The sequence below is a fragment of the Melanostigma gelatinosum genome (genome assembly GCF_949748355.1).
Source record: "Melanostigma gelatinosum genome assembly, chromosome: 7".
Lineage (NCBI taxonomy): Eukaryota > Metazoa > Chordata > Actinopteri > Perciformes > Zoarcidae > Melanostigma > Melanostigma gelatinosum.
Genome location: NC_136640.1, coordinates 15,424,917 through 15,443,100, shown reverse-complemented (window position 1 = coordinate 15,443,100; position 18,184 = coordinate 15,424,917). Strand labels below are relative to the sequence as shown.

Sequence of the window (18,184 nt, the reverse complement as noted above, 5' to 3'; positions counted from 1 at the left end):
ACAGATACGAGGCGTCTGACAAGCAAATCAAAGTCTGTGATCTCCCCCAGAATGAATTGGGAGCCGTGTATCTTCTGCAGTGCTACAGTGCCACCTGGTGGTGAGCAGACGCCCCTGTGGGACTTCATGTGCTCTTAACGTGGGAGCTCACAACCTGGAGGTCAGTTGGCAAGATGATTAAAGGGTCACCTGCAGCCCCATGAACAGAAACAAGCTGCGATGGATAGCCTTCGGGTCACATCGTCAATTAACGTCCACTTGACCAGGAAGGATAGTGCGTCATAAAAAAAAAGAATAAAGAAGATAACTCTTGTTCTGCTTTTGATATTATTTTTCAAACAATCCATCTTGAATCTGACACAGTTATCGAAGCGATGCTAAATAGAGTGGAATACAAGAATTTCTCAAATCTACCTATGACACAGGAGTTCAACACATTCATCACTGATAAGATCTCTTTATTTCTTTTGAAGACGCTCACTAAAATAACGCATGTCTTTAACAGCGTGTCCCTCGTGTACATGTTTGGATTTGAAACAGCCTCTTTAATGAATAAAACATCATATTTCATGTAAAACATCACATTGTTAAAAGTTCCCTAACGAGAAAAGAAAATCATTTTTCGTGACAAAACCACAATGTTATACAAAATACACTATTTTTTTTTTACCTAACTGCATTTACTGTATGTGTAGCATATTTCATAGCATGGAAGCTTTGACCGAAATCATAGCACTCACTTATTTTAAGTTTGCATTATACAATGTGTGATAAAGAAACATTTTAAAACCATGTCATCCTCCATGTTACCCCTCCGAAAGTGCTAATTTAGTATTCAACGATGATTCAGAGCAAGCGGTTTCTTACAGAAAAAAAAATATATATATATACTGTATATCAAGAGGCTCCATGTACACCACATTAAGACGGTGTTTCATACACTGTTCTCCTCAAAAGTGCTTGTTGAAGTCTGAGCAGACTAGAATAGAAAACAAAATGTACAGTACATTGGCCACATGTTAGCGGTGTGTTATTCATACAAATATAATGCATTTAAAATGAACGTTATTTTATACACTTTCCTTTACTGAAATCATATTGATAATAATAAAACCAGACACTTTAGCTTGGCATCTCTTAAGACATTAAATAAAATATGCAAGCCATTCGTTTTCACTCTCTCTCTCTCTTTAGCGTTACTTTCAAATAAATTGAAGACAACATCTGCAGACGATTCACTTGTTCCCTTTGAGCTTCCCTCAAAAGCTGCTGCAAAATGTGAAACTCCCGGTATGATCTCAGCAGCAGCCTCACTTCACACTCTTGTTTTTTTTAGCAGCTCCTGGCGGTTAAAACAAACACACTTTCAACACAACAGTCTGTTGGTCTGGCAGAGGATAAAGTGCCGTTTTCCTTTGGCTCCGACGTGCAATCGGATAAAACCAGTGGTTAACAATCAGTCGTAAACCCCGGCCTCTGATCTCAGCGCAGCATGATAAAAAGCCTCCTGACCCAGAGCCTTGGACAGCAGTCTGTGCCCGCGGGGAGACATGCAGCCCTGGCCGGGCAAATATCCAGCAACGGCTTTACCGGATCTTGGGGGTTTAAGTCGGGGCGCCGCGTAATACCCCTCCTTGTGGTCATATTGTGTGGGTCTGACTTTAGTGCTCTGAGTCCTTCTGTTGGGCTGAGTGGAAAAGGATCCCAGATGTTCAGGATCGAGCGGGGACTTGGCGTGGTAATGATAGTGGTGACGGTTTTCTCTGGTGCTCTGCGACCTCCCCGGCCTCCTGAGGATGCCGGGTTTCACAATATCAGAGTGGCTGTTGACAGCGTTGGCCATCAGGAATCGATCCTGGTCATGAACTCGTGTGTGGCCTCTGGTGTTGTGCTCGATGTTAGGACAGCCCCTTTCTGGAAGAGAGGGCACTTTGCGAAGCGGAGGCTGCTGCGAGGAGGCCTCTTTGATCTGAATCCGCCTGGTTGGTCCCGGCTCCGCACTTGACCGGTAACCGTACTGCTGCCTGACGACTTCAGGGTCTGCCTTTTGAGACCTCGGGGAAGGAGCTTCCACGTTTTGGCTTTCTGTCCTGTTAGCGGAGAGGAGGCAGGCGTTTCCAGGGTCTGACTTGCTTCTTGTGTGCATTATGTCTCTGTTTGTTGCGTCAGCCGACGAGACAGGGCTCTCACAAGGAGAAACGGCGTTGTTTTGTCGTCTGGATTTACTCTCCTGCTTGACTGGTTGGTATAAGACTCTCTCAAAAACGTCTGCATCTCTCGCCTCGTAAACAACAGTGTCACTGCTTTCTATGTAAAGCTCCCTGTTCGCAGGAGGGACACGGTGTGGATTGTAGTTGTAGTAATCCGACGGTCCGCTTTCCCTTGTGGAACGCATGGTGTAAGACTGACTGTGCCGGATGCCGCTTTGCCGGCAGGGCTCTCCATAATAACGCGAGCCATCGACTGGGTTAATATCAGAATAGGGGCCGTAACGGTAGTCAGCACGCGTGTTCTCAAACTGCTGCCGGACGGGGTGAATGCCGGTCTGAATCAGCCTCTGATAGGGCGCTTCCTGCCTCGACGTCTGCTCGACATAAAACATGGTGTCAGGGGGCAGGACTTCCGTCTCAGCCAGCTTGTAGTGACTAATCTGAGGGGCGTGGAAGGAGCGAGCCCTCCGGATGACTGGGTGCCCGACCGATCTATCTTCAGACCTCTGCCACTGGCCTGGTTGCCTGTGGCAGCCACTGACGAGGCGCTCATCTCTGTTGTAACGTTCATATTGAGGTGACAAAGGTTGCCTTAACCCTAAAGTGCTGTAGCGGCCTTCGGAGGGCTGCATGTACATGTTGTTTTGCCGAGGGCAATGAGGTGCAGGCATTCGTCCCGTTTGAACCGGCCGATGGCGGTGATGATGATGATGATTGCCGTAGACGTCTTCAACCGGGCCAGGAGGTCTGTCATCTTCAGGGCTGTAGTGATGGGTTGAGGAGGGCTGTAACGGACGTGGAATGACCTCCTCGATTGAGGCAGGCATGGAGGTCTCTGCCAGAACAGCGCGGAAATTAAATACATTGATAGAGTCAGTGTTCACATATACAGGGGAAGTCGACGGGCTCTGAGCGGAGCAGACAGGTCGGGTGGGTGTTGACACCCCGACGCTCTGATAGGTAGGTTCTGCTTGCGTGGCAAGTTCTTTTTCCTCCCTGCGGTCCCTCCTCTTTCCACTGCCTTCATCCAAGCTCCCTGACCCGAGCGGGCTGACGTTGGGTGTGAAATTGCACATGCTTTCCTTTCCATCGATGACCGGCGACGGCTCAGAGCCGAGGTGGGCAGGCAGGAAATGAACAGGATGAGGGCGGCAGTGGCTCTCTACAGGGCCGTGCGTTGATGTTTGCCACTGGGAAACCGAGGAGACGCGAGGGCCGCAGTACTCCCGGGGGTACACTTTAAGATCGAGAACAGAGGGCCGGGGCGGTCTGTCCTGGGCGCGAGGAGCCTCTGGTCTCTGGAGGGGTTGCGATGGGACATTGCGTCTTCTCTGGGAACCACAGCTGGCCTTGTGGGCAGACTCAGCCAGAGCCAACGCCAACTTGCGCGCAGCACTCGTCGAGGGAGGGTGAGGAGGGAGAACAGACACTGAACTCATAAGTCTATCTGTTCCTGGGGAGGGATAAGACAAACAACGCTACAGTATGACAAGACAAACAAAGCTATGGTAAGACATGATGGGACAAGACACAAAAGCTTTCATAAGAAACTACAGAATGCTTTAATATTTAAATAGATACCAACTATATACAGTAAATAGTATGTCTGATGGGACAGAGGAGTGGTACTGACCTGGATCGGGCAGGTTCTGTGCAGACTGACTGAGGTCGGTCAGGGCTGAGCCCTGGCTCGCTGTGCTGAGTGGGCTGCAGTGTGGGTATGGCGCTCTTTGCTCCTTCCCATCTGCCAGCGGAGCGTTACACTTCTCTGCTGGGGGATAAGAAGAAGGAAGAGGAACAGGTGGAGGAGAGGCGGATGCGTTCTGAACATCTGCCTGCGTCTTAAATGATTTCTTCCTGAGTTTAGGAGAGAGCTGCTTGGAGGCAACCTTCTTCCCAGCTTTACAGAGAACAGGGCTAATGTCTGGAGAGTGACAGCCAATGATGTTGTTAGCAGAGAAGATGGGCTCTGATTCACTAGGACAGCCTGCGCTCTTCCTCCATTTATTTCCATCTGTGTTGTGTTGCAGCGCAGGCGTCGCCGGGGGTGGGCTGCACTGAAAAGACATGGGATCAAAGTCCAAACTATAGATGCCTTCAGCTGGCGGACAAAGATCGAGATCGTCCTCCTGGTGTGGTGGCGAAATACATGCTGCAGTGCGAACACGATCGGCACCACTGTGACTCCCATTCAGCGGGTGGGTTCTGTGGTCGTCTTTACTCCTTGCGTTGCGTACGTCGCCTCTACGGACGCCAGAAACGGCCTCGCTAGTCGAGCGAGGTCTGCGGGGGCGGTAACTCGGGGGATCCCCTGGGACGGAAAAAAACACATGCATATTTAGACTGAATCATCTGTAGTCGCAGAAATACAGACATTACAAATCACTTGTAGTGCGCATGAATAATTACCTTCCACATTGTGCAAAGAGGTGAGGGATTCCTCACTTTTGGTGGAGCGCAATGTGCCGCTATCTCCTCTTCCACCTGCGAATATTTTCAGCATAAATCATGTTTCTCAATGAAATGAATTGCCACCGTCTCTCAAAAGAACATTTCAATGCGTCGAACTGTCAAGATTAGTTCAACTCGGCACGGGTTGATTTATGTGTTCTGGCTCGGTAGCAGCAGAGGCGATCTAACCTGGCAGTGCGATGCTCTTTATCTCGTTAGGCTCGCTGGGGTGTCGCTTCAGTTTACGCTTGGACACAGAGTAGGACTTGCCCAGGTGGAAAAAGGAAAGCCAGTTCCCCACAGGAGACTTCTTAGGCTTAACTGGAGGCCGCTTTACGCTACAACACAAGAAACAAATCATCTTCGTCACCCGCCGTTTCATCTAACAGACGTGGCCGTTACCTAACACAAGCAAAACGAAATAAAAAGGACAAAAACAAAACAACAGGGCTGCTACTAACGATTATTGGCATCATATTTGAATCTGATGAATTGTTTAGTGAAGAACGTGTGAGAAATGTGTGAAAATGTCCATTACAATATCTCACTTTTCAAAAATTTTAGGAACTATTAATTGTTTTGATCGAACAACCATCCAACAAAAAAAATAAACACATAAAAGCAAAAAATCCTCACAACACATTTCAACAGCTGTAAATGATGACATGTTTTCACATGCTCATGAAGGAGACAAATTCATATAATCAATAAACAGGAGGCGTGATCAGGCCATTTAACTACCTCTCCATCGGGAGCTCGATGACCGTGTGGAATTTGCCGTGCAGAGCTCCGGGCCCCTCCCCAACCTCGATGTAGTCACTCTGGGAGAGGGAGGGGGTGGTGGCCGGGGAGCCCAGCTGTGCCTGAGTGCGAGCCTGGGCCTCCTCTAGAGACAGTAACTTTGTGGATGGGGAGCAGACCAGCAGGGACTTGGGTCTGGATAAAATGTTGTTCCCTGAAAATAAGGCGTTTCAGAGATGCACTTAACCCCAGAACAGATGCCACATGTCAATTTGTTCCCATTTCAACCAACCTGTGCTTTCACGAATGATGGCATTGAGTTTAGCGCTGAAGAGAGCTTCGGTGTTGTTGAGGATGAACTCCACCACCACCGACTGGATACGCACCTCCATGAAGGCTGCGGTGCCGCTAAAACAGGCCGACTCGATCTGTTTGGACCTGGAACACAGTTACAGAACAGCACAACCTATTTCACAGCTCTGGACCACAGAGACATGCCCCAGTTCACTGTCAGACACACTAGAAGGAAACGTTGGTGCCATCGGTGCCAATTACACAGTTTGCACATAGTTCAAGAGTCACCTGAGGAGGTTAGGCGCCCAGACAATAGCCAGGTTTTTAGTGTGCATGTTAGTGACGGGGCTGAAGGTGGCCAGGTTGGAGAGGTGTCTCATGAGGTACTCCAGAGTTCTGAAGGTAAAGAAAGGCAAATATTTAATATTCATTCCCCCCGTGTCAGAATTTCCTTTGAGGCAGCAAAAAAGGTCAATCCTGGGTCACAGGACAGAGTCAATTCAGTGCATCCAACAAACAGGATTAATGCATATTCTTTATTTAATGTTATGTTATGCTGCACTGAGAGATGATAAGACTGATTTTAGAATCATCTAAAGCTGAGTTTTACATCGCATTATTAAAATTAGCATCACAGCATTGACTGCCTTCCCTGGAAAAAAAAAGGAAGAAAAGTCCACTTCAGGCCACCAGGTTGCAACAGTGAGCTTTAAACCTGACCTGTAGTGTGGAGGAGGCAGCTGCTGGATGACATTGTGGATTTTGACCAGCCTCTCCTCATCTGTGGCTGCAGACACGGCCTCCTGTGAAGACAGAAGATAAAGCACACGTCACTGAGAGGCTGACAATCACAGCAGAGGGAGCTGCTTAACACAGTCCCACTCTCTTTTTCCCCTTCTATATTCAGAGCAGCCAGTGTTTTGGCTGACTTAATCTGCTATTCTGTTTAAGCGTGCACATCCCCTGTTGTTCTTAGAAAGCCCAGCGTAATGCAATGACCCCATTTTTGAGCGGCACTTAAAACGGAGCTGGAAATTTGACATTGTTTCTCCAGTTCTTTGATCATCACTGAGTAACAGGGTATGTGCAGCTTTTTCCATCCCCATATCTACGGGCAGCATAAGTCCCCGCCCCAGTTCCACCGCTCTGGTCCTCACAGAGAATCTGTCGTAGAGCTGGTAGGTGAGCAGAGGGTTGGGCAGCTCTCTGAAGTACAGCTTGCAGAGGGAGCCCACTGAGTGGATGTCCTGCCTGAAGACGTCCCTGCTCAGGTCTGGGACCTGTTCTGAGTCAAACTCGTGCCTAGACGAAGACAGAAAGAAGAAGATAAGGAACAGCGTGGGAGACGTCCTACTGCCAATCTGTCAGTACGAAAACATGCAGAACATTTCAACACTATAAGCTGCTTTGGACACGGTAACACTGCTTGGTGAATTAATTAGTAGCGTTTGTAGAATTTCTGAATTTTAGTTTACTTTGAGAACGCTGCCAAAAGCGAATAACATTCCTCCACAAACAAAACAAGACTACCTGCTCCACCTCACTGTTAGATCTGTGAAGAAAAACTGTCACGACCTACTTATCATTATCCTCAAACAATTAGATGCGATGTGACAAACGGTCAACAAGTTTGTAATTGCGAGAAAATGTCCCTTTATTTTTGTCTGTCAACACAACACCAGATTGCGAGCCTTCCGATTTATCCGCTAATGAGCGTTTGCTGAATTCTTCCTGGCAAACATAGAATAGATGAGAAAATCATTACAGCCATTCAAAGCTGCACAGCTTGAATCAACTTGTATTTGATGGGTTTCAGAAGCAGCAGCTCAAAAAACAACACTTGGACAGTGAGCGTCGCTACAGTTATGGCATTGATCCATTCTGGATATTTGGGTTGAACTTCTAATCAATATAATTAGCAAAAGGGGTACAAACCTCAGTTTCTGGATGTTGGAGGAGATCCCAGACAGTCTGTAGATCCCGTCCACGACTCCATTTTTCTCTATGAAGTCAGCGCAGGTCTTAACAACCTGCGGGACTACAGGAGACAGCAGAGAGTCAGGAGAGGCCGTCATAACACAGGCATTTCAAACACAAATGGAGGCACACAGCTTTTGGCAATTCTACAAGAATCTATGCAGAAGCACATCTTGCCAGCTGGTTATCCACACCACCGACTCAATTCACATCAAACACCACAGCAACGCGTCCCAAATCCCCGATACAGGCAGCCGATTCACTGGGTAATCCCTTCTCGGGGTATTTACTCTTTGAAAATGTGAAACATTTAAGTGTCAACTGCCAGCAGGTAAGAATTACACGATGGAAAATAAGAAGCCATTGTGGGAATATTTTACCCTCGTGGCCTGAGTTGTGGAGATATTCCCCCAGGTCACAGCCGAACACTCTCTCTTTGAGGATACCGCGCTGACGCAGCTTCTGAGGCGGTGGTCGAGACTTCATGAAAGTCCTCAGGAACGTTACAAGCTTCCCATGCTTCTTGCACACTGATCAAAGATGACAATACACGGTATTTGTAGAGCACATTTCATGTACAGAATGCAGCACAAAGTGCCCTACAATAAAGGAAGATAGACATAGAATGAACATAAGAAAAACCACATCAGAAAGTTTGACGTCACACAATTGAACAATTAATATTCGGCACCAAGGCTTCTGAGGCCAGAAACAAACAGACCATCCCAATTTCTCACTGGACATAAATTAATTAATTACAACGAAATAAGCATTTTTCCACCATCTCAGAAGGTCTTCCCTAGGGTGTGACCTCACTGCAGGTCTTATCCGTGTTGGGTAAAGCCATCCAGCAGCCACTTTAAATCAACCCATCTCACATCCTGGGAGCAAGTCTGAAATGAATCATCGAGCAAAAGGACGAGCACACGCTGAAGAGTACCTGGCTTCGGCACCGAGCTTTGAACACTGGGGGGAAGCTTGTCATTGATCAGCTCGACACAGTCGCAGGGGAAGAAACCAACCTGCAGGGAGAGAGAAGAGGACGAGCAGCGGCAAGACAAGAGACAGAGCTGTTGGTACACTCGTCCGTTCAAAAAGGGACCAGTGGGGGTGTTTCATGCTGTGGCAGACTGTCGTCGGGTGAAGGTGCAGAAAGGGTGCATGAGGGTGCATGCTGCCTCAGGCTGAAAACAGCAGGTTTGCATTCTTATTGTGCAAAGCATGTCAGGGTGTCGCTCAACAGCAATAACAAACTAGCTGCTTTTTGCTCAGTTCAACTCATATTTGCCGATATATAAAAACCAAGCAGTGGTTTTCACTTAAAGACACAGTGAAATCAGCAGTATAATCCCAGCTCTAGCCTGTGATCCTTGTGTTGATGATTAGTTTATCTCTTGCGATATATTTTAGTAATATTTTGTATCAAAATCCTTCTCTTTCCCCTTCCTGTAAAACTAACAAATATTCAAAATGATCAATGTGATTTGATTATTCTCAACACGAACAGATAAAATAAATCAGCTTTTTGGTTGCCGGAAGTGAAAATACGGTTTACTCACCTTATATTTTGAGAAATGACTGTTGAGGATACTCTGCAGCTATAAGTCAGCCTGTTGTAAATGCTTTTCAGTAGAATTTTCCGTCCAGCTCAAAGATGCTGGTATGGTTTTCCTTTCATGACTTTACAAACTTCCTATTTGTTTATCTGGTTCTTACTGTAACAGCAATATTCAAATATCACTAATGCAACAAATATTGGAAATGTATATATTTTGGGGTGCATGTTTTGCTCTCCCTTTTTTTTTGGATGTTAAAAAGTGGGTACCACTGATGGCAACCTGGCAACCCTTACTGTTGAGCCCCGTCTCTATTAAACATCAGTGTGAGTGAAGCACAGCAGATGATTCACCTGAAAGCCATGTTTCCCTCTCCACCAGCCCGTGTCTTCTTTGGGAGGCATGTCTATGACTGACACGATGTCGCCCACCTGGGTCACAAAGAGTGCGATGATGAGAACAATGTCGGATCTCAGCTGAGCACATTAAAAAAAGGCATTGCGAAGGGATCAGACGTGTGCATATTTCCCCTTGAAAATAATCCAGCTCAAAGATGCAAAAAAAATAAAAATAAAAATTGGCTCAAGTTTCTGGGATGGCTTATATAAGAGCGGTTACCTCAAAGGTCAACTCGTCTGTAGCCTGGGCTGTGTAGCGTTTGGTGACGTGGGCAGCAGCGATGGCAGGGACATTGATCGAGGCTTCCTCAGCCACCAGAAGGTGGTTCCCCTTGTTGTCGATCTGGAAAAGAGAATAATGTCATGAGAAACCGTTAGAGTTAGACATGTTGGCAAAGCTTAGCCTGAAGACTGGAAGCAGGAAGAAGCAGCTGGTCCTCCTTTATTTCAAATGATATTGGGAGACAAGTAGGACTGGTATTGTTCACATGAGCAGCAAAACAATATGTTACTGCAGTAGGATGGTAAAAAAAGTAATCAGTATTTTCCCTGGTGTTTACATTCGGCTTGCCTCGCCAATCATACAATTATGTTGTGTTGGATTTATTTTTAAATTGATTTACAGCAGTAATCGTATCTCAAACAATCTCAAGAGACGGAAAAGTGTTCAATAATCCTACTTCTGCAGAACGCTACCACCCCTAACAGTAGGTGCACAAACCTGGCATCCCTATGAGGATGCCCAGCAGCTGTTCATCCAGAAATAGAACACGTAGATATTCCTAAACCAGAGTCTTTTCCTTACATTTAAATGTGAGAAATGTGAATCCTCGGGTTTGGCCATAATATCCTCTAACTATTCTCTGAAATGAACACATTTTCTTCAGCTGACTCCAGGCAAACAACTGTATCCCCCCCCCCCCCCCCCCAAAATGTCTGACTGCTCCTTTAAGTCAACAACTTAAATATTAATAGTGAATATTAAATATTGAATTCACTGAATGGGGTAATTTCTTGGAGTGAATAACTGATAGGAAGAGAGCAAACAGCTGATAAGAAGATACCTCCATCCATGTTAGCACTGGACCACAGTTGATCTTGTTGTCAGCAATGGCGGAGAAGCGGGACAGGTAGGCGGCCAGCATCTTGGTTCCTGACTGAATGCAGACACAAGATTGTCAAGATTAAGTAAAGTCGGACAATTTAAGAGCCATTTTCCACACATCACGCAACAGAACAGACTCATTTGAAATCAGATTCATTTCTAATCTGAGTAATGACATTCACATGGAGTTGTAGCTCTGTGATACCTCAACAGTGTCCTTTAATGTTTCGTATCGTGGCAGCTCGGTGAGCTGGGAGTACCGGCGGTCATAGATACACAAGTGCAGGTGTTTGTCCAGCACCCGGAAGTCTTCATAGGACCTCTTCACCAGCCAGTTTCGACCCTGACAAATAGAGACAGAAAATGTCTAAGATTTAAGGAAAAAAGGTTGTTTGATATTAAACCATGTAGTCTATTTTCAGAATGTAGCAAGTAATGTTACCTGGCACGTGATCTGGACCAGAAAGACCAGCTCTTTGGAGTCCAGAGCAGCCTTCGGTCCTTCACTCTGCCCCTCTGCAAAGGCCAGCTACGAGAGAAATCAAAAGAAGACAGAGAAGCCAATATTAAGAGGACCCACATTCTAAATAATGGATGCATGTAATACAACAACCTCTCTGTATGTGACCCGGAATACAAGAAGAACATCATTCCCAAACCACATTATTCCATTAAATAGTAAAACCGCTTTTATACTGAGCTATGGGTTAGAGTATAAAAACCTTAAAACCTCAAGTAGCATCGAATTACAGGAAGTATTGCCTAAAAACAAAAAAAATGTACGTTAAAGGATTTTTCATTGAAAAACAAATCTCTATAGAAATTCAGATTCTTGGAATTTGACAGCCTTCATGATAAAGTTAATTTGAGAAACGAGTGCCGTATATTTCCTCTTCCACCAACAAAGCACTGATTCATATTCTCACTTCGCCATAAATCCTGCAGTATGACATATACAATACATAAACTGTGAAAGTACCAGCGCTCGGCGGTGGTATAGATTTAGCACTTTCTTCTCTAACGAATATTCTATATGCCCCGAAAAACTGAGAAGATCAAAGCCTCGCAGAAGTTTGGGAATACATTGACAGACATTACTGAAGAGGAGACTTCAAACGCTGGAACCAAGGGAAGTTCTGGTTATTTATAACTGATAGCTACTCATCCAGATGCACTGTTACACAACCCACAGCGACCTAGTTACTGCTCAACAGTAATGCAGCAAAACAAACTTACAAAAAAAAAAAATGCAGAACGAGAGATTTGTTCTGGAATAAGTCATGATGGAAGAGCGCTCATTCGCTGCAAGGATTAGTCTGAAGTAAAAGCCCGAACTGCGCGGCTGAATTAAGTACCGATGAGGGTCAGGAGGCCAAACGCATGATGGAAAAGCAGGATCACACAGAGAATTACAGAAAAACAATGATCCCTTTTGGATGAAACAAAACACTAGCTTGATGAAAATGAATAATTATGAAACAAAACAGCATAAATCTGAAAGTTTCCATTGGAGGCATGTGTGAGCATCAATTCCTCTATGATGCTCACACATCCAAGACTGCTCCTTTCAAAATAAAACATGCTAACACAGCTCAGACCTCCAACCCTTTGTGCACAAATTATTTTATTCACAGAATTCTTAGACCCAGAAGCTAAACTGAATACATACACATCCAAACATTCAGGTTACCTGCCACTAAGGCATCTCAGATATCCATCCACAGCTCTTTGTTTGTGTTCAGCCGGAGTCCTGGACCTCAGTAAGCTCCTCCAACTAGCTAAACCTTGGCAGCTCCTTTCTCGCCTGCTGCCTAACGTGAAATGCTCATTCATCGGGCTTCAGATCACCACGCGTTCACTGCTCTATCCCATAAAGCAGAAATATGAAAAGAGGATGCTTCCCCCTGTGTCTCTTACCCCCCCCCCCCCTGCCCCCTCATTCCATCTCTTCCCCCTCCTCCCTCTCCTGTACTCTGCCTCCGTCGCCCTCCCCCCCCTCTCTGAACCACTCTCCTTTCTCCAGTGACAAAGCAGAGGGGGGGGGGGGGGGGGGGGTTGGCAGTAAATGGGCTCAACTGCACAAGCTCATCCATCATACAGAGGCGGAGCTGCACAAGATAGATAGACGACCCCTTCTTCATTTCAAAACAATTCACATTCATTCCAATCTCAAGGCGAGACTGGAGCTAATCTGGAGAGGAATCAGTCGGGCAGGCTGCAGACAGAGGCAGCCTGCTGTCCTTGAGCTATTCTGCCATTAGGATACATGAGACATGATCAGTACCCTCCCTCCCTTCCTCCCTTCCTGTGCCGCCACAGTCTGACTATAGAGGCAGGCAAATGCATCATGGGAGATACAGCGAGAACAAAGACTCTTTCACACATTTGAGTTGAGAAAAACTACAAATGTACTATTATTATTATTCATAATAATTTATTATGAATCAAAAATATGGCACTGAATACGAACTAAATCTGATTAAATGAGTAGGAGTGTGAGTGTGTGAGTGTGAGTGTGTGAGTGTGTGAGTGTGTGAGTGTGTGAGTGTGTGAGTGTGAGTGTGAGTGTGAGTGTGTGTGTGGACAGCTTTCAGTGTCATCGTCTCCCCAGACTGATATCCCTCTTCCGGCTCAGCTTTTCTTCTCCCTGTGGAGCTTTTCGAGGTCACTGAAACTGTTGTGCTGCTTCTCTTGCCTCCGCTCTGCTGACGGAGCAATCACATCACGACAACCACAGCGGGATGTTTACCCAACAGGGAGAAAGCGTCCTGGGAATTAAGGCCGGTCCAGCCTGCCGCACTGTAGTCCATTTAAAGCCACATATTCAACCGCCACAGATACGCACGCACTCGTTTTGTGTTGACGACTGCTGCACTCTGCTGGCAACCAAGCGCAACTGCACCGAGGCTAACCAGGCGGCTAACAGACACTTCCACACGACTGAGCAACCACTAGTGCTTCCCTGCTTCTCATGAACACTGCTGCAAATGCACTTAAAAGTTAAATATACTTCTTAGCCTATTCATTCAAATCATTCGTTGGCTGGTAAGAGTCGTTATATCCATAATTACCAACTGTGACCACAGGATATTCAAATCAAGTCTTTGCAGCTCATGTTGCAACGTGCAGATTTTCTCTAAATGGATTACAGTGTGTAAAACTCAAGCCATGCTGTTTGCACGGTGGGGCTACGTTTGGCTCAGTGTTGCTTTGAGCTAATTGTCAGTGTGTTAACATAACATGCTCACAAGGACAATGGCAACATGCTGATGTTAAGCAGGCAAAACATCTACCATGTGTACCTCCTGGGTTAGCATGCTAACGAGCACTAATCAGAAAGTACAGCGGAGGCTAAGGGTCATTATTTTTGCAGGTGTTTTGAATTAAAACATGAATATCTGTACCCAAACACCATGGCATTTGCCTTCAGCTACCATTTAACTGTAACCATATATTCCCACACCTCCTGTTGTTTTTGTCAGAACAGGTTTTGACTTTCAAAATGAGTCATCGCTTACAAATCCTGGATAGACTCTGCAGTCTATTCAGGAAAACTGATGTATTGCTTTTACTCACTGGGTGACATCATGTGCTTAAGTCAAACTAATAAGTCTGGATCACAGGAGTACAGGTCGGATGATTCTCACATTAATAGACTGCAGAGGATTAACACGCTGCTGGAATCAGATCACGGCTTTCATAGGAATAGCACGAATAAAAAGACAATGATTTATGCACGGTGGATTAACATTCTAGACTAAAGTATATTCCATAGCTCTCCTGATAAACCACACACCGACAACTGTGATTTCCATGAAAAAGAAGGTCAATTCAATAAAGACTGTGCAGAAAAGAGAAGCAAGGATATCGATTCGACACATTGCATTTCAAGAAGGATGCATTTCGGGAGCAATTGACCAAAATGGCTGCTGAACTTGAGCCAAAGACACAATTACTAAACATAGTAACTCGGTGCTGTAGAACGTATTTTCAGGGCTCACCTGCACATTGCCGAAGTCAACAGTCTCATAGTGGAAATGGGCACACTCTGCCAACCTGGGGAAGTGACCTCTGGGGAACGTCAGCCTAAAAAAAATAAGACAAACAAGAGCCCCTCATCAGTATTCAACACACCGACACTGATGGAGAGAAAAGCAAAGCAAAAGAGGGAAAAGGCCTGTGAGGGCCTACGTGTGAGGGAACAGGGTTAAGAGACCCAGCAGGCAGGCGTGTCTGTGCCGCGCACGTCATTTTAGAGGTCCTCATTTCACTGGCCTCAATAAGAGCCCTGTTTTAAACAGCCCATAATAGCACCAACACCGTCACAGGGAGCACCTACTTCTTCACGTTCTTGACCTTCATGCTGGCCGTGCTGACGCAGGAACGCAGGAGGGGCTCGGCGGGGAGCTCTGCGATGCCATCGCTCCTCACCTGGCCGACAGAGAAAGCACACGTCAACAAGTGCCGGTCGGCCACAGGACGACGGATGGAGAGGCGATTACACTCCAGATCGATTACGTTGATCAACACCAAACACCGTTTGTTCAGCAAAAGATGCAGGACAGGAACTTTAACGCCTGGTATAAGTATAAAGTAGTGAGTTATACATTAGCGCTAAGGTTATGTTGGTATGCCATTATGCTTATAGTATAATACATTATAACAATGTTATGATTATGTTATGAATGTTATGTGTTAAGCTATGTTGTTTTATGCTAATGTTGTGTTATGCTAATGTTTTATTATGTTGTGTTCTAGGCTATTGGTGTTATGCTACGCTAATGTTATGTTAGGGTATGCTATGCTACTGTTATGTTACAATATGCTAATGTTATAGTATTACTGTATATTATGTTTTACTTCTATAACGCTATGTTGTGCTTTGCTGACCAGTCAGTTTTACAATTGTTTTTAAGAAACTGTTACATTTCTTAGCATATATTATCTGTTAAATTTCCTGATTTTATTTGCCCAAAGTCCTGAAATGTTTTAATCCTGTATCCGTGTAAAGCACTGTAACGTTTTATTATTATTTCACACTTATGTTATGCTCAATTTTGCTAAATTATGTCGTCAGGTCATTATTTGATAGACATGAATCTGAACAAGGCTGCTCTTCAGGCATGTTGGTCTATGTGTTTGTCAATGAAGTATTGCCATCTATATTATGTTGGTACAGTAATGTTTAGGTCTTGCTGTGTTTTGTTGTCCAGTTTTAATTGGATTGAGTTTATTTGTGGACATGTGACGAGTGTGCAAGCCCTCTTAAAAATCTAAATGAAAACGTATTAAGAAAAAATCACATGCATGAAAACAAAATCGGCTGTACTTTAAGTACAATTGAAAAACTGCAGGTGTTTTGTCTCACATCATAGCGACGTCGCTTCTTAAAACAGAAGGAATATTCCCCCAGAGAGGGGAAGAAAGAGCAAATGTGGAGGATAACGGGGGTAACCAGAAGTCAACTGAAGGGGCGAGGGAATCACTTGTAGTGACAATATTGTTATAAGACCTTTACCTAATCACCCCTCCCTCTCAATATGAAGGTGAAATATCCTTGAATCTACTTCTGCACCTTCATCACTTTGACCACCGACTCTCACGTGAGTGACACATGACTTAAGTGACATCATGTTGTGGTGACATCATCACATACACAACCAACGCAGGCTCATGGCAGAAGAAGGGCGGCATGTCCGCTGGTGTGCGTTTAAGTATTTGCTCTGTGTGAGTGATGAGTCAGAGTGGTGTGCGTGGGCGTGTACCATGGCAGTGGATGTCTCCTGTGGCTGCTTCTCTTCTGGAGGATTATTGTTGGTGGCTTGAGATAAAGCGTCGTCCTTGTCCAGGTCAGTAGATGGTAGGACATCTCTGCAGAAACAGACAGGCATTCACATACAAGGATTAAAACAAAAGAAAGGTGGCATGACATACTGCTTACATCCATGTCGTCTGGGGTTTTTCAAATATGATTTGTAGTTCATTTTAAATACACCAGAGGGAGCAAGTGAGGGAGATGAATTCACAATAGGACATTGCACCAGCATGGCACACAAATTCATGTTGTATTAGTTGTTTAAATCTCTCATATTTAGAGAGAAATGCATGAATCAAACATAAGAAAAAACCATCTTAGATCTAGATGGGAACGCATCCTCTGGACAGATGAAAAATGGCAGCATCTCTCACGACGGTAGGGCCGACAAAAAGCCACGTCTTTTGTATGCGCTCAGGAAAGCAAAGCTCGTCTATTCAGAGCTCCATAAAGGCAATCCACCCACAAGGGACTGCTTCACAAAAACCTTCACTTGAAATGTGACTCAGTGTATTCGGGCGTGGAGGGTGAGGCGCATTCAGCGCAACTTTTATGAGCAACAAAGAGAGCAGAGAGACAGGCCTTGGATTTGTCACAGTGATTTAGCGAGGCGAAATCAGGACAGGAGGCAAAGAACACGGACACACAGTGTCATCTATGTGAGCCGGAGTGACAGAGCTAACTACACAGAATGTAAAAACACGGCACATACAGTGAGCTTTGGACCTAATAGAGCGTTACACAGGAACAGTTTCCCTCTTTCTGTCTTACTCTGAAAACAGGGTCATGTTCAAGCCTCACCATTACATGTCTACTAGTTTTACTCATCTCATTCAAAGGCAAACGCATTCTTCTCTTTACCTTTATTTAACCAGATAAGTCAATTGAGAACTCGTTGTCATTTACAATGACGATAAACAAATAAAACATTTCAATCAATCTCATACAAAAACAACAACACCATAACATGTACAATACATAAAAAACAAACGGTGTTCCTGGAGAAGCACCATAGAACAGAATTCCGCTCGGCTTACATGAAACACAGAAGAGAGTCACTCACCCCTCAAGGACGTCACCACTTCCTGGTTGACGATGGGGTCCTGAGGCAGCATTATCAATCACCGCGGCAACCACACATCCAGCCTCCATGATGCTGCCCGACTGCAACGGCGGGCCGCTGTAGAGACACGTGAGGGGAAGGGAAAGGAGAGCGTGAGGTAGGGCTGGGCGATAAATCGATTTAATCGATTAATTCGAATGTGTGCTTTAAGGCGATGTGTTTTATTGAAAATCGAGAAAATCGCCCCCACCCCTCCCCCCGTTGGGTTCCCGTAGTAGAGTGCGCGCGCATTGTTTACAAACGAAAACAATGGCGGCCAGCAGTGAAGCTCTCGTTCTTAAGAGAGGGAAGAATGTGTCTTCGGTGGTCTGGAAATGGTTCGGGTTCGTGTCATCTGACACAGAACAAACAGCACCACGATGTAAGGTCTGTCTAAAAGCTATTGCTACAAAATCAAGCAGCACAACAAATTTAATGCAGCACCTCAAACAGAGGCATGCTGCCGAGTGGGAGAGGTGTTGTTGCCCTGAGGAGGGAGCAGGACCGCGGGAGCACAAGCGACGCCGCCGCCACC

At 45.4% G+C, this 18,184-nt stretch overlaps 1 protein-coding gene across 1 annotated transcript; it reads right to left on the bottom strand.

The window, feature by feature from the left end:
- Window positions 1-441: 441 nt before the first annotated feature.
- On the bottom strand, window positions 442-17,714 carry LOC306779312 (rho GTPase-activating protein 32-like). Its single transcript, XM_079271174.1, has 21 exons — window positions 17,611-17,714; window positions 16,498-16,603; window positions 15,072-15,163; window positions 14,734-14,818; window positions 11,175-11,261; window positions 10,938-11,075; window positions 10,692-10,784; window positions 9,848-9,970; window positions 9,583-9,660; window positions 8,614-8,695; window positions 8,054-8,203; window positions 7,632-7,734; window positions 6,854-6,998; window positions 6,417-6,499; window positions 5,985-6,092; window positions 5,695-5,840; window positions 5,403-5,616; window positions 4,851-4,999; window positions 4,620-4,694; window positions 3,844-4,521; window positions 442-3,663 (listed from the first exon to the last, which is right to left on the bottom strand). Exons 1-21 carry the CDS (start codon window positions 17,697-17,699, stop codon window positions 1,457-1,459), a joined length of 5,031 nt encoding a protein of 1,676 aa, XP_079127300.1. The 5' UTR covers window positions 17,700-17,714; the 3' UTR covers window positions 442-1,456.
- Window positions 17,715-18,184: the final 470 nt, after the last annotated feature.